The sequence below is a fragment of the Plectropomus leopardus genome, chromosome 19 (genome assembly GCF_026936395.1).
Source record: "Plectropomus leopardus strain MGB_pleo_1.0 chromosome 19, ASM2693639v1, whole genome shotgun sequence".
NCBI lineage: Eukaryota > Metazoa > Chordata > Actinopteri > Perciformes > Serranidae > Plectropomus > Plectropomus leopardus.
This window is the reverse complement of record NC_142194.1, coordinates 25866067-25883729: the sequence shown is the minus strand read 5'-3', so window position 1 is coordinate 25883729 and position 17663 is coordinate 25866067. Positions and strand designations below refer to the sequence as shown.

General features: G+C 38.4%; 1 protein-coding gene across 8 annotated transcripts in view; it reads left to right on the top strand.

Moving 5' to 3' along the window:
- The window catches only part of myocd (myocardin), a 173889-nt gene that overhangs the window by 97060 nt on the left and 59166 nt on the right, over positions 1 to 17663 (top strand). For all 8 annotated transcript variants that reach the window (XM_088070030.1, XM_088070029.1, XM_088070035.1 and 5 more), the window contains exon 4: positions 692 to 913. In XM_088070030.1, coding sequence (XP_087926156.1) covers positions 748 to 913 — 166 coding nt within the window. In that variant the 5' untranslated portion in view covers positions 692 to 747. The remainder of the gene's footprint in view (positions 1 to 691; positions 914 to 17663) is intronic.

Genomic DNA, 17663 nt, shown 5'->3' with positions numbered 1-17663 from the left:
ACATTTATGAGTTTTATTGTCCTGTAAGCATATGAGTGGTTCTCCAAACACAGCTTATTAAAGAAAACAGTAATGTATGTTTGTGGTGCCCTATGGTGCAGGCCTCAGGAGATGATGTAGTATGTGGAGCGTAGACAGGCTGCACAGAAGACTTGGCTTGTCTTGGATCTGAGTAAGAGGCTCATTTTTCACATCGACACCTTGTGGGGGCTCTCTAAGCTACTGAATCCACAGAGTAGATGTGTTTAATATTTGCTCAGGAGGTAGGAAGGTCTGCTCTTTGTAAATTGTGTAAATTGATAAGTTGGCAGCAGCGGAGGATAGTGGCAGCTGATGGAGGGATGCATCCGTGAAGTTGAAAGTGGGCTTAAAGCTCTGTAAACAAACAGACACGCGCTCTGCGGTCTGCCCGGGCTGAGATGGACCTCTGAAAAGAAACAATACAAAATCTGGAACTCGCGTTGTATGCTGCAAACACTAACATGGCTTCACTCCAGCTCACGGCACTGCCGAGGTTTTTTGAAATGCAAACATTCAAATGGCGGTTTGCTGTGTCTTTCATGCTAGTTCAAACTCAATTAATGTTGGCTTTCAAACTGCTACAGCTGACTAAGGTAGTAGTCAGAGTCAAGTGCTCTCACTTTGATGGTGCAGAGTATGCTCTCTCATTGGGTCTTGTTCTTTCTGAAAGGGGAGTTGAGGTGACCCGTGTCGAGATGTCATCTACCGGGGAGTGAAGTGTGGGCCATGAATGCTGTGAAATGCTCTGAGGTCCTGGTCAATGGTCCAGAGGACAGACAGTGTCCTGGACACCTGCAGAGGGCTACACAGGGTCATAGAGATGCCACACAGCTGACGGAGACGAGAAGCCACATAGTGAAGAAGCAGCTGCCATCAACAGAGGGCCAAAACGGTAAGTTCTCAATTTTAAATTATCGAGGGAGCTGTGATGTTAGCCTGATCAAATTGTCTTACATCTTCAATGTCCACTGATCATATGATGCTACTTGCTGCTTTTGCAGTATGGCTGTAGAAAGCTACATTTACTGCAGCTTCACAATGGCTCACTTAAAAGTCCTCAAAACCTATTTCCTTAATGAACTCCTTCCTATGAGCACTAAGTCTTATATGAACACACGCTTTAGACCTGTTTGAGTTTTCGGTTGGAGAGATATTCCTATTTGTGCTCCTTTAACTGCTTTGTAGTTAATGTCACTTACATCCCTGCTTTAATCCAGAGCCGTAAATCACCTATTTAATATTAGGGGGGTTCCAACTCAATCCTCCAGGGAGGTCTGGGAGAGAACACTTTTAGAAACTCACAGTATATTATTGAGGGCCACACAGGACTATACAACTATGACTTTTTTTATTTCATACTGTGACTTTTTCACAAACTCTGATATAGCGTACATGACACCTTAGTTTTCCACTTTTTTTTACATTTGTAAGTGATGAATTAGAGAGAAAGTGCAGTGCTACATATTTTTTGATCCTAAGCACAGTAGTTGAGCAACAACTTTTGCTGGGATATGGCAATATACATAACTATTGTTTTCCACAGAACTGAAATAATGGTGTTTCGGGGTGCCTAGTAGCCCACCTGGTAAAGCAGGCACCCCATGTATAGAGGCTGTGTCCTCTTTACAGTGGCCGCGGGTTCGACCTCGACATTGGCCTTTTGCTGCATGTCATCCCCTCTTTCTTTCCTTTCACACTTGAGCTGTCCTAACTGAATAAAGGCGAAAAGGGGGGAAAAATCTTTAAAAAATGTATGTGTTGTGGTAGCTGACAAGGCTAGTGGTGATTTCAGTAAACTTTAAAAAAAAAAAAAAAATTTATGTTCATCCCCCTTTTTTTTTTTTTAAATCAACCTGTGTCCTCTCTCCAAATTTGAACGTTTCTTGTGGATCCGTAAATGCAGAGCAGTCGGAACTCTTCATGAGTTTCTTTCTTCAGCAGTAGTATGTGAAGTTTTTGTTGTGGCGCAGATAGTTCTTCTGGGAGCTGCTGCAGAGGCAAGTAAAAGCAAACTTTTAGACCTAGCGCAAATAACGATTAAGTTTCACTTTCAATGCGCCTAGTATTCTGCTGCTCCGTCTGTGCCCAGAGTGCGGTCTGTGCTCCGAGAGTGTGGTATAGTGCAGCTCCAAAACTATAAAATCAATATGCGGTGGCAGTGGTGGTTTTGATTGTGGCAGGCTGCCACAAATAACTGAATGTGTGGGAAACCTTGTTGAATATGGTGCATTATTTTATAATTACAGCCAAGCTTTAATCAGAGTTCAGCAAATGTTCCTAACAGTATCGGGTACTAGTTTTTTGCCATTGTTGCCAGACACTGTCAATCAAATCTGATCTAACCACGTCAACACTGTTGAGTTTTGTGACATTCTTCAAAAAAACAATATGTAGCAATGTTTTTTTGAGCTGTAACTTTGATTGAAGCTTTTTTAGTGATGGAAATTTAATATTACAAAAAAAATACACAAGATTTAAAACAAGTTTTTCAGGAGCATTAAAAGAATCTCACGAAGCACATCAAACTTTAAAGATTAAATTGTTCATTTTAATAATGCATTCATTGATCAATCTTGCTGTTGTAATTTATCTGTAATTTAAGAAATGGACTCAAGTATAATTTAAGCAAATGTTTTTAGTCAAACTGTATACAAAAGTCCATTCTTCACAATAGAAAGATTTTCTGTCAAACATTTTCATGTTTTAACGTCAGTTACCATTTTTCTGTTTCCAATACACTGACAACAATTTGAAGCTTTTGTTTGAATGTTGCTTGTAGTATCTCAAACATTTGGATTGGCTCAGAGAGAAGTTTCCAGAGGCCTGAACATATTTATACACAGTTTCATGAACAGTGTTCAGAATACAGATACACACACTGCTGATCAAACACTACAAAAGAAAGACATAAACAAAAGTATATTAACAATCAATGACAACATACAATATCTATATCCAGTTGAAACTTACTGTATACAGGGTTAAAAATCGTACAAAAACTGCTGGAGTGAAAACTGTATGGATTGTGCGCTATTCATTTTGATTGTCCTAATTCTACTTTATTGTAGAACTTAATCAATTATATATAAAGATTGTACTCTTTTTGGAATAAGTATGTAATAGGACTATAAAGACATATCAATAATTTGCTTGTTATCTTGAAAGTCCTAATTTTAGCAGCAATGGCTTTCGAAATACAAAAGTCATTATCCAGCTGACTGTGAATTAGCTGCAGGTTCAGGCATGAGGATAGCTGTTGTCTTGGACATTCAGTTTCAGGGACTACAGGCTTCAGATGATTGATGAAGTTGTCTAAATCAGTTAAAAAAGCAGAGAATAAAACACGAACAAGCTCACCTCGACTTAATTCAAGAATTACTGCTTCATGTTTAAAACTTTAGGAGAAAATCCCAAATCAAGAGTATAATTTCAGCCAACGTACACACAGCAGGTAAACAGGTAAGAATGCAAGTCACACATCTTTGCCAAGAAAGTCCGCAGGCCAGATAAAACAAGGTTGTTTGAACATTTTTTTGAATTCGTTTGACGATTAATCCATTCTGAAATATCTCTGCTTCTTAGCTTCACAGCCCAAATCAACTGGGCTTAAATGCCACTCGCATCACAGGGCTGAAGGTGAAAGTATCCGAGGAATCCTGTGATTTCAATCGGTATTTTTAGACCGATGTATCCCCAAGCCGACTCTCAGGATAGCGAGAGCAACACACAGCATTTCCCCCTGCACTCCTAGACCCTACAAAGTTTTCCATGATGTCATGTGTGGCGCGGGAGTGAGAGTAATTGAAGAGGCAGATGAACATAAACTGGAATCTCCTCAAATTCAGCCATTCATTTAATCGCCTTATTCTTCAAATCCGCCCGTTAGACGTCAGGGACAAGAGAAACAAAACAAGTGAGGAGCCCAGAATGTGGCTCCTCATGTTCCTGCCAAACAGTCCAAACATGAATGTAAGATAAGACCGTTACTGACACTGTGACTTTTTCCTCATTTACTGCATACGAATGCAGTAGACATGCAGTATGTACCGAAGGTTCTAATATTATCAACAATAATGGATTTTTGGGCCAATATCAACATGAAGGTTTAGGTTCAAATTGAAAAAGCTTGTATAACATACATCATTAGTTTTTAAAATAAAAACATAAAGGACTGTATGAAAGTTATTGGGGTTTGGTGCCAGGTTAGATCTTATGTTTCAATTATTTTAAAAAGCGAGGCCCTCAATAGTATTATTAATATTTCCTCTGGACCCTCCCCTTGACTTTTGTCTAAGTCACTGGGTTCTCCCTTTTTTATTGATTTATTTGTTGTGATAAAATATAATAATGTTGGAAAGGGTAAAATAAAAAAAAAAAATGAAATAAAACTCTTACTCCTGCTCCATCAAAACATTCAGTCCACTCTGCAGCAAAAAGAAAAACGACACAACCCTCCCCCCTTTTCCAACACCTCCTCCCTTCCAATAATGTTTTTACAGTGCTTAACAATTATAAATGTTCTTGATAAGGAAGGAACGTTTTACTGATAAAAAATAGCCATGTTTAAAGACAGTTTATAAGAAATACAACTGTATTGGTAGGTTATTCTCAGTTAAGACTCAAATGTTGTAAAAATTCATTCCATTTAAAGTTAATAATAACTGCAAATGTTGTGGTGTGCAATTAGGTGCATAGCGATCATATATAAATTTGACCATTTTTAGGTGACTAGAAATGCATAAAATAAAAAAAGAATAAGAACATTACTGCTTCCCCAGAATTTAATTCCAGTCAGTGTGGAGGGGACTTTAAATCCCCATTTAGAAACATAGAAATTGGACTCATGAATAAGTAATACACATTTTCTGTGATTAGGGCCATAGCTATCATACAGGAAAATAAGGTTATCGCAGTTTTTGTGCAACACAAAAGGCTAATTCTATTCTCAACATAATTAAATTTGTCAATTCCACTAATATTCCTATTTACATGCAGCCCTGCATACACAGATTAACGTGCCCTAACATGTCGTTTATAACAGGAAAACATGGCAAAGTGAAGCAGCTGGAGCTGCATCTCATTTTGATTCTTTGCATTAAAACAGTATTTTTTTCAAAGTTTTCCCCTGCTGGCGAAATTATTAGACTGTGCAAACACAGCCTTCCTCTTTCAGTTGAGACACTTTTTCAGATGAATACACGTCGATTAAAAATGCTATTAAAAAACAAATATTATCTGTGTATTCTACATGTCTCAATCAGAAAATGCCACATTCAGAAAAAGGCCTGACTCACAATATTCAAATGGATTATAGTGTTGACATGATCTGCATGAAATTGAGAATATTTTCATATATGGAATAGTAGTTGATTATTAGTGTGCATGTAAGCGTGGCCAGTGCAGTGCTGGGCTCCCTGTTGACTACCTGTACCAGCCTGGAGGCTTTCCTCTCAGTATCTTCAACACATTAAACCTCAGAGCCTTCACTAAAGGTGTGTGTGTGTGTGTGTGTGTGTGTGTGTGTGTGTGTGTGTGTGTGTGTGTGTGTGTGTGTGTGTGTGTGTGTGTGTGTGTGTGTGTGTGTGTGTGTGCGTGCGTGCGTGCGTGCGTGTGTGCGTGCGTGTATCTTTGTGAGACAGAGGGACAGATGCAGTGGCTGAGTTTACACTGAGCACAGAAGACTTTCAGGCTTGGTTCTTTGCCAGCACTAAATGTTGAGAGCTGGTATCTGTGCTTTCTGTGTGAAAGATGCCTGTTTCAGAAATTGTGTTTTTGTTTTGTTCATAGACTTTTGTAACATGTACATATCCTTGGTATAAGATTGCTAGAGCTTTACAGGAGTCTGAATAAGAGTCCACATGATGGCATCAGTAACACAATTTTGCCATCAGAGGTGTTACTTCTTCACACTTACACTTCCAAGGACTGCTACTTTTGGAAAGAGCAGTACTCCTCAAGTACTCCTCTTTTTCATTTTTATATCAATAAAAAAATCCTTCTGAAAATATTTTTTATTTACCATCATAGGAGTAGACAGGAAAAATGGCAGGGAAAAAAAAAACAAATTCTAAAGTTGCACTGATTGATCAGTTTGTCTCATAACTCAGTCTGTGATCGCCGTTTGGTCTAACACTTTATTGAAGAAGTTTCAGCAAACACGTAATCAGACTTCACTGGCCTCACATCAGACATGTTGATTGGGTAACATTTCAACTGCTCAGTTGAAGGTGGCCCAGCACCCCTGTAATTCCTTGCCGGGTTTAACATGAAAACTTAGATGTACCTGATACAAATCTGGGCAACGCTCTTTTCATTTAGTCAAATAAGAGTGGAGGAGAGGTCCGAGTGGGTAAGAACGCTGCTTGGCAGCCCGGGACTCTCTAACACCTGCAGTAAAAACACTTGTTATTGCTCCAGTCTGGCTTTTTCGTGCAGCACCTTGTGGATTCCACACTGATTTGATGGTGGCCAGAGTTGTGGAGATTACTCTCATCTGGAGGAGATTAGTCCGTGATGCTGATAGACATGATCAGCCCAACACTTGATCATTTCACGCAGCTTAACATCGGTGCTGCACACTTGTTTGTGTAGCGCTGTGCTTCCAAACCGACTGATTTTCATCAGAGGAAATTAACTTAGCTGTCTGATTATAGACAATCATGCATTGCACAAGAGCTTTAACTCCATGCCTGTGGTTAAAATTTGAACTTAGTTCAGTAGAAAAAAGCATTTTAAATGAACATAATGAAGAGATATTACTGTAGACATGATAAGAACGGCCTGCTCTGTAAATATAGATAGACACAAATGTTTACCTTGCTATTCTCATTATCAAAAGTGTTTTCTGCAGACCTGCCAGGCGTTCTATCTTTACCTCGATCAGAATTAAACCTCAACGCCATAACAAAAACCTGCGTTTTAGCAACAGGTGGAATGTGTGCCGATCTTTCCTGCTGTTGTTTTTAGCTCCTAATTCATCCGTGAAATTACTCACATGTTCATTCATCATCTGAGCGAAGCCGAGAGCAACAGGCCCCGAGACGAAGATCAGTTGATGGATAGAACATTTCTGAGGGCAAATATTACCTCAGTCCACATGGGCAGTAAACAGATTTATTATTTATCAAACCAGTCTGTGTGACGTGATGAAAAACCAAATGGGAGAGCATGAAATAAATACTTGTATTCAAGAGGAAGGTTAAAAAAAAAGGGACTGTTTGTAGTGCCGACCCAAGTTTGTAATTGGTTTCATATTTACTACAGTAAAACTTATTGAAAGGTATACCAGGGTTCTGTGAGCTCAGACACATAAATAAATCTGTTACCTTTGTTGCAAAAAGCAGCGCACGTCCTCATGCCAAGTGCTCTGTTGACTGGACATTGATCGCTGATTTTCTTTTCTTTCTTTTTTCTTTTTTTTTTTGCTTGTAAGCTTTGAAATATTCGCCTGCCTGGGCCAAGTGCTGTTCACCTATCTGGAATGTACAGTTAAAATTGCTTTGCAGCTAATATAAATACAGGCCACGGCTGTTGTAGTGCAGAGAGATGGCAGGCCCTTGTGTGGAGTGCAAGCAACTCTTAGTCATGGGCTCTTCCACTGAAGTAAAAGGTGGTCATGTTGGCGTTTATGTTGATGAATCTGTAAGTGAGCGTGTGTGTTCTGCTGCTGCCCTCGATCACTGACAAGAAATTAGGAGGATGAGGTCACCGTTGAGAATGCATCGCCGTGTCTCTGTGATCCTCGATGACAAAACGGCTGCTTGTTGGAGAGTCTCACCTCCCAGACAGCATTTCACTATACAGCATTTCTCTGGTATGGACTCCAAAGTGTTTTGTTTTAAGAGCACTGAATAGTTAATTAAGAACTAAATAAGCACATGAATAATAGTGAAAAAAATGTGTATATATAGGGAGTATTATTTAGTTCTATTTATAGCCTTTAAGAGAGAGACGTTATACTAACATGCCACATATTTCTGAAATGTTGTTTCCTAATTTCTACATTCGTAGTAGAGCTTAACTGGAGTTCATTCTAATTAAATAGTGCTTTTTTAATTCAAAAACATAATTTCAAGTCTGTTTCATCTTATAATTGCACTTTTTCCCTTATGGCACTTGATTTCATGTAACTTCCCATAACTTGATACTAATGACACACCCCCTGCCTCACTTAAAGTAGCTATAATTTGTATCTTTATATCAGAACTGGATCACATGACTTCTTGTATGTGAAAGGGGTCACTTGTACTAACGAACCAAAGATAATTATCACCAGATAATTATCACCTGACTCTGCAGTTTCCTTCAGCTCTCTGGTGCTTTATAGCCACTTTCAGTTTTCTAGCTTGCAACTTTGTTTTGGTTCACTCTTTTGGCATGTTGTTTTTTAGCAATAAAGCTGAACACCCCACAGTAATGCTCAGCAGCAGACAGACCATGAATGTATAAAGAAAACTGGATACTGCTATAGAGGCGTGGCCCCGTTCATTCCTATGAAAGTTGCTCTGTGCAGCATGAAGTCAGTACAGTTCCACTCCCTGGTATGAAATGACCGAGATCTTAGTGCAGTAGAGACTAAGCCAGCTGGTAATATTGGCTAACTTCCTTTATAGTCTTACCCTAACGTGAATTGGGATAAAATGTTTAAATCATGAGACTTTGAAAATTGGTCAGTGTTGCATGAAACCTAAAAAGTTCAACTTTCCTGGTGTAAAATTAGTTGCATCTTCTGCATCGTTGGGCCCATATAGCACACACACTAGAGACTTTGACAGCTGAACGGACTTCGGTTTTAGCCCTCTGCTAACTTCAACATGATTTAAACATATGACTTTACTAGATTTTGGTAACTGGACCATATGGATCTATCAGAAAAATGTTTTGGGCCCCAATGGAATCATGTGATGGACCCAGAAGTTGCAATTCCACTGTTTGGCCACTATGTCAAACTAGCTTTAAAATTTTGACACACTTCCTGCAGGCCTGATAATTCCTTCAGGAGGTGGTGGCTGTTTGTAAATATGTTTGGTTAGTAAACTGTAATAAGTAATGCTGTGTTCATAGCTTGTTTCTGCAACCACAACGTGGTCAAAAACTTCATTAATTTTGGCTATCACTGCCAGAAAGCCACTGTTAGCCACATTAACAACAACCAACGAGAAGCTGCTGATTTACACACATGTTGTAAAGGACATCTTTATATTTAGCTTAATAAGCTTCATTGTATGTGCAAGTAGATAACAAGGAAGCATCACAGCAGCAGGTAGCTACTTAATAAGAAACAACTTGACAACATTTTCACTCTGAAGATGTTCTCTTCAAAGACACACAACTCTCTACAGTCGTATTCTGTATCAGCAGTAGGTAAAATGAACTAGCAAATAATGCTAACACTGGCTCTCCACTTAGACGCCAATTAATAATCCAAGCTCAAAACAAAGCCTAGCTAGTTAGCTGGTTAAGTAGATAGCATTTTCAGCCTTGTAAAGCTGAGTAAACGGTAGCGTGTATGGTTAAATAGCAAAATTATGAAAATCACAATGATGACATTTAAAAATAATGACAATGAGTTTTTTTAAAATACTAATTCATTTCCCAAATTAGTGATGCAGTTGTATAACGCACACAATGTATGAAACAAACTGGGGCTCCATATTTAGGCAGCAGAAGAAATAGCATTGTGTAATCTCATTGGCCGACTCACATTTGGACAGTTTTTGTGAGGGGAAATAGATGTTATTATGATTTCATGGCTTTTATTGTTATGAAAAGGATTTTCAGATTTGAAGCTGCTGTCCACTGGAAACAAAAACTCAGCTGGGCAGCTATTAAAGTTTCCGTGATTGTCGCTAATATGCACTGTGGATATAAGCAAGGACAAATGTAATATAGACGGAATTAAAGGGCTTACTTCGGAAGCTTCCATTCAAAGTTTTCATTATTCGTTAGAGTCTTCACGAAGGCAGGCAATTAAAGGAGTGCCCTCTTTCATCTGTCACCACAGATACCAGCCGTATTTATTGTTAAAGCTTTAAAAGCTTCCCTGGAATTAATGTGGATACAGTAACACACACACTGAGGGAGACACAGGAAAAACAAAGTCCATACAGTTTATCAAACATACTACATGTTCTCAGAGGTATCAGTAATCAGAGCACTAACATGTGATTTAGAACTCTTAAGTTAAGAACAACACTGACAGTGATCTAATCTGTTCTCCGCTGCAATAATTCATTCATCAGCTGTTAGTCGGAGAGATAAAAACTGTCTAGGATTATCTATCTCTCCAAACTCCGGAAAAGATTAGGTCATTGCATCCACTGAGCTATTTTTAGAGCCCTTTTTAACGGTGGCATATTAAACAAAACGCTTAGAAATTCAATTAAGAAACCACTCGCCCACAATGACCTGAAAATAACCCAGAGTTATTCTAAAACAAAGGCTCTGCCGACCAGCCGCTGTGCCGCCTCACATGTGGTTTGGAAACAGGAGTGCTTAAAACCACAGATTCTTAGGGGCTGCGGAGATTAATGAAGAGTTTCTTTTTCCAGGTGTTGTATTGTGGATACAAGAGCTTTGGGCGGTGAATTTTTACCAAGGAGAGAAATCCTCACGGTAGAAATGAAAACAGTAACACAATATACAGCTCTGATCCGGCTCATGGCTCAGATGCGAGAGCAGGAGCGCATTCCAGACCCGAGAGAAAAAGGAAGCAAGAAAAGACAGCGCCGGATCATTCTCTGATATCGATCACATGTATGGCATTTATGTGAATCGGCACTGCAGAGAGTCAAGGTCAAATATTCCCACAGGAGCTATTTTAGTTTGTGAAAATGTTTTAGTGGTTTATACAACCTTTTTCCCCCTCAAACCTTTTAATAACACTGCCTGACACCCTGACATAAATATCAATAAAAGAGACATCTTAGTCCATCTTATAATTGTTTCACATATGGGTCTGTCATCATCAGCACTGCCCTCGGCTGTTAGTCATCTACTGTTGCTTTCATTGGCACAGCTTTAAGCGGCCACATGCACTTTTGATTTTTATGTAAAATCACTCTTAGCCTAACCGTTTCAGCCTAAATGACAAAGTTAAGCTGCAACAATGAGATGTGGTTAATCCATACAAATTGATTTGTCATATTAGCATTAGTTTAATGTGCCTAAACACATAGGAGTTGCTGCTGCATTCAGCTAAGCTGTACTTAATTTGTCAGTCTCTTATTTTATGATATAGTAGAGTTATAGACTAATACTAAAGTGATTCAAACCCAAGTCAGCTGATAAAAAGACATTGAATTTAAATTCACTTTGACTTAAGCTTTTTGACATGGAATGACTCCAAGCCCCAAGATAAAAAAAAAAAAAAAAAAACAGAGAAAAATCCAGACAAAGGATATGAAGTGAATTAATCTCCCATTTCAATTTTTACTTATATCATAGTCAGTGTGTTATAAATACATATATATTTATTAACCTCAAAGCTCTAAATCGGGATCTTTAGTGTTGTGATTGAATAGCTTATAAAAATAAAGCGTAATATAATGTGTATGTTAGGGGGTCAACAGTTGTTAGTCTCATGTTTTTAGATCCATTTTTAATCAAGATTTCAAATCATCTTCTGCCAATCTCATTTTTAGGTGTAGCTTGTAAATGTGGAACAAACTGGACTTGTTAAGGACTTGAAACACAAAGTTAAGGACCTGATTTTGGATTTGGGGCTCAAAACTTTACAGTCTTAAACATGACTCAGGAGTTAAATGTCTTGACAAGAGACTTGACTCAGGTCTTAACCACCTTGATCTGGGACTAGACTGTCTTGACTTGGGACTAGACTGTGGACTTGACTGTCTTGAATTGGTCTGTCTGGGACTAGACTAGGGACTTACTTTTCTTTGGTCTGGACTCTGGATTCAACTGTCTTGACTTAGAATTTGACTTGTCACTTAACTGTCTTAATCTAGGACAAGACCAGGGACTTAGTTTTCTTGACTGGGGGACTAGACTGTGGACTAACTTTCTTAAATAAAACTTCACTCTGGATTTAACTGTCTTGATTTGAGAGTCAAGGGACTTAAATATCTGGGACTTGACTCTGGACTCAACTGTCATGACCATAATTTGACTTGGCCCTTTTTTTGACTTGGGAGTAGAATGTGGTTTTAACTGTATTGATGTGAGACTAGACTGGGGACCTAACTATCTTGACTTGGGATTTGATTTTGGACTTAACTCTCTTTATTTGTGACAAGACTAGGGACTAAATTTCCCTGGGGCTAGACTCTGGACTCATCATGACTTAAAATCTGACTTGACACTTTACTGTCTTGACTTGGGACTAGACTTGGGATTTATTTTTCTTGACCTAGGACTAGATTGTGGACTTAACTGTTTTGACTTGGGATTAGACAAGGGACTTAACTATCTAGAAGCAGGAATTAACTGCCTTGAACAAGGACTAAATTCAGGGAATTTCCTTTTTTTTGACTTGAGGACTGAACTCCCTTGACTTGGTCCTGACTGGAGACTTACTTGCAACTTGAAAACATTTGCATTGTTCCATTCCTCACCTGAAAAATTGATGAACATGAGTACTCTGTATTCAGTGCCCTGCTGCCACACCTGTGACACTCACACTCTCTCCTCTCTGTGCCACTGGCAGCTGGTGAAGACACAATCTGTAGTTTTTTGAACATACGTGGTTAACTGCAGCTGCAGATCATGAAAATATCACATTAAAGCCTCTCTGCTCGTGTGCTGTTGTGCTCTTCAAAAGCAACCAATAACCCAAATCACAGTTATGAAAAAAATTGGATCAGCCAAGTACAATATGTCCTGCCTCTAATAACTGTGATCCCGGTCATGTATCATGGTACACACTACCAGCAGAGGAGGGTTGCATGCAAGGTGAAATCATTCTCAGCTCTGTTCCACCTTGCTCTCTCAACCATCCTCATGTGTTGTGAATCATGAAAAAAAGAAGAATTCATTTTACGGTTTTACTAGTCAGCAACCCAGGTATGCATTTGTCAAAATAGGGGGAAAGTTAGAACCATATGTTAATTTGAATCGGAGGCACCTGGTTGTGATTAGGGCCGTGCTGCAGATGATAGAAACACACACGAGATTGAAGCTGGGGAGAGCACAATGAGCAGGACAACACTGGCTTAAATCAGAATAAAAAACATTAAAAGATCTAAATCATATGTTTTAATTGCTGGACTGATGGACAAGCTTACTGAGGACAGGTGTGCTGTGTTTATGAGCACATCAGTGTGCTGATGGACAGGACAGAGTCTCCACACAAAGAGCAAATCTGCCATAAATCATAATGTAATGTATTTTACTACGTCCATTTCAGTATGTGGGCTCGTTTGAGCACACAGCTCTTTTCGTCTCTTAAAAAGGCCACAGCAGAGCTCAAGACAGCGTTTTTTAAGTGTTACTCACTTCAAATTTCAGGTTTTTGTCAAAGCCAAACCTTGAACAGGTGTTAGAAATAAAGGAAGAGGAAGAAACTGTTTTTTTTTTGTTTTTTTTTCCAAACATCAGCTTTTTGTTAAGTGCATAATGCAGACATAAACCAGCTAGAAACCCAACTGAGGCAGAGTAAGTTGATGTAGAACATCCTAGTTCACTATGCTAAGTTAAGTCAGGTATTTTAGAACTATGCCACATTTTTAGGACTATGCTACATTTTGTTTTCAATTTGTCCATCTGTCCGAGCCCATTCGCATGAACCTGTAATCTCAAGAACACCCTGAGGGAATTTTTCAAATTTGGCATTAACTTTTACTTGGAGTCAAGGATAAACTGATTACTTTTGGTTGTCACAGGTCAAGGTCACTGTGACCTTGCATCTGTTTTGAACTCGTGGACATTATATTTCAAGAACATCTTGAGAGAATTGCTTCAAATTTGGCACAGAAATTAACTTTGCACTACAAGGGATTGATTACAGTTTGGTAGTAAAAGGTCTCTGTAATCTAACGTACATCTCATTCCTGCGAAGAGAACATCTCAAGAACACCTTTAGGGAATTTTTTCAACTTTGGCACAAACATTCACTTCGACTTAATGATGAAATGATTAGAAGTTTGTGGTCAAAGGTCACTGTGACCTCAATAAACACATTTTTGGCCATAACTCATGAATTTATGACAATATTTCACCAAAATGCTTAACAGGATGAAGTTATGAAGTATTGATATTATAAATCCATAATGGTCAAAGGTCAACTTCACTCTGACATCATAATGATCTGCGATACGCACTTTTCTGGCCATTACTCAATGCCATGATTCAGGAACAGAATGGAAGACATTTGGCCAGATACTAAATTGATGGTGCCAGTCTTGGTTGTCCAGGTTGAAACTGTACTGATGGTATAGATTTTCTACACGGCCAGAGGGGAAGATGTGTGTTAAGCATCCATGTTTCCACAGACGTGAATATAAACTGTAACTGCAGCTTGACTGGTTCGCTGAGGCATACAAATGCAAAGTGGTAATTGGCGTTAGGATGTTGCCTTGATGAGTAATGAGAGTATAGACAGCAAAATTATCCATGTGCACACCAAAGCATCTTGGAAAACATGTAGAACCAGTTTGACATGTGAGCCTTTCACAGGAAAAAGAAACTCTCAAGTCACAGTAATGTAACATTTATTTAGCTGACACATTTATCCAAAACGATGTACAGTAAGTGCATTTAGCCATGTGGGAATCGAGTAAGTACATAAACTTCATCAGATATGCTGATCTTGTGCACTTCAAGTGATACATTTAAAGACAACAGGGGAAAGAGATACCCTATCAAGTGTAACTTTTCACCCCAGTGGTGAAGACGGAGCTTCACAAAACCAATATATATATATATATACACACACACACATATATATATATATATATATATATATATATATATATATATATATATATATATATATTAGTGCTGGGCATAGATTCATTTTTTAATCTAGAATAATCTCACTGCAATCCTGTAGTTAATCTAGATTAATCTAGATTAAAATTATAGATTTGAATTTTGCCAAAGACATTCAAAATAATATCTATCTATCTAAATGATGAAAATGCATCACAAACTGCTTGAGAAAGCTGTTCTACTATAATATTTGGTAAAGAAAATAATGTTCCATAAGATTTACTTTGGTGTTTAACTTTTTTTATTTTGTTAAACACAGACATTTAGGAACACAGCTTCTGTCTCCATGTGGAAAAAGATTTTTCCTGATCACTGGAATGACTCGCAGTGGGCGCAGCCTCTGATAACATGACCCTAACTGCACTGTGGGCCTACATTAGAGGTCATGAAGAAGACCATTAACAGTCAACAGCTTTGTGACACGGCTTGAGCCAATCACTCCAGTCACTCAGGCAGACCAGCTTCCGCCTTGTTCACGCCCCCTCCGCGTAATTCGACCAGGTATACATCCGCGCTTAAACAACAAAGTGAAATTGGTGCCTTGCTCACTGTATAGACCCAACTTAGTGAATAGTTTATCGCGCGATAAGGAAATTATCGCGCGATAAGAATCCCGCGTTAACGCAGCACGTTAACGCCGTTAACGGCCCAGCACTAATATATATATATATATATATATATATATATATATATATATATATATATATATATATATATATATATATATATATATATATATATATATATATATATATAGTGGTTAACTGTCCCTTTAATGTGCAGTAGAATTTTTATTTTCAGGGCGGCAGACCTTATAAGCTCATTATAATAAAATGTAGTGCTTTTGACTGCAAAAAATCAGACCATGCTGGCAATGTGGACTGACTACAGTATTCCTCCACTTTTTTTGGTGTTTTAAATTGTGGTTACTTGTGCGGTGGCTTATCTTGTCATAGATTTGTAAAATTTGGAAACAGTACAGTAACATAACTAGGGCTTCCCCTATAAAGAGGGAGATTCGAATCATCAGTTGGAGACCCTTCCGTCAACTGAGTTTGCAACCTTTTTTTTTGCTAGTCAGTCTTCTGTGCAGTGTACTTCTGGGAAGTTTTGGTCCCCAGATTTTGCTGCAGAGTAAGTACTCCCGACTTTTACACTACTCTTTGGTATAAGCAGCTGCGGACATGCAGTCAGTGAAACCAAGGGAAAGAGAGACAATACCATAAGCTGAAGAAATGGTGAATTTACAGCTCACAGCAAGCCAATATATCACAGTCTGTGTTTTATTTTTTATTTTTTATATCTGATGTCTGCAAAAAATGTTGTTGCACATTCATAATCTGTTGCATGCCATATGCCTGTCATGTCCCTTACTACATTACATGAATGCCACTGTCACAATGAATGTCCTAATATGCCCCATTAAAACTTTAAATATTTTAAAAATAAAAAAAAACAATTGTGGAATATTAAACAGCCAGATCTGATTCAACTGACATAATTCTGAGTCGGATACAGCCCTAAACATAACACGGTTTAGTGACATTGTAACTTTATGTCACTAAATGATTGATTGTTTGTCAGGTGGCTTACTCCACCAACCACCAGCATCCGTAATCAACCAAAATAATGTAGCTGTAGTGATCAAAACTCATTGGTCCACAGCACCTGACGATATTTCCCGCTCAACATGAGGTAGTGTGCTTTTTTTCACAGGCAAACCGAGGCTGGGTGTTGTGATTGATAAGCCTCTTTGTTCTAGATACGTTCTTCATTAAAATGTGGAGCACTGAATCCATCAAGTGTTACCTCCAAATGTCTCCTAAATGCTGCCTATCCCAAAGGCCAAGTATAACATGGCACTGAGGGTCATATTTTCAAAGGTTTCAGCTGACATACCAGAAGCTATGGGAAGCTTCAGCAAAAACAACACAAAACCAACTTTTATATTGAGATCCCGCTCCAGCCAATTGTATGGAGATCCTATCACAGTCAAGTATGTGTTCATTACAGATGTTCTTCAATTAACGCTCAGGACAGCAATCTCGTCCGATCATTCTCTGTTTATGTACATTGTCCATTTTCAATACACCTTGGAAATTTCATTAAAACGAAGAAGAGCTACAACAGGTATCTGGCTTTTGATCCACTGTTTGCTTTGGTTTGATGTAGACGGCCGTCGAATGATACTAAGCATTTTTGCTAGTTGGCTTTACGGTGAAATTACAAACTGGAAAGACTGAGCTAAGAGAGATTTTGTATCTAATAAGAAGGGGAGAGAGGGGTGAAATGAACCCGTTTTTTTACTTTATATTAATACAGAAAAATAAATATGTACTTATGGCAAACTTTATCTGCTTTTTCTATTTATGGACTCTTAAAGGGGAAATGTTTGACACCTTTTTGTAGAGCCTTTCCAGCAGTAGAGTCTTTGTCTTACTTACATTAACAATCAGCTGTTAGATATTCATGTGCTTTGACCATCTGTCTGTCCATGTTATAACTTGTTCATGATTCATTTCTACACCTTTTTAACAAAATGGTTGAGTGTCAACCTTATCGCCCTACATAAACATTAATGTTGGATGATTCTGCAAAACCCCAGATTTTGTACATTTAGTATTTTTATAAGTCTGTCTCTCCACAGTATAAGTAGGTAAACACTGTGATCATGGAAAATAAAGTTACGATAGGTT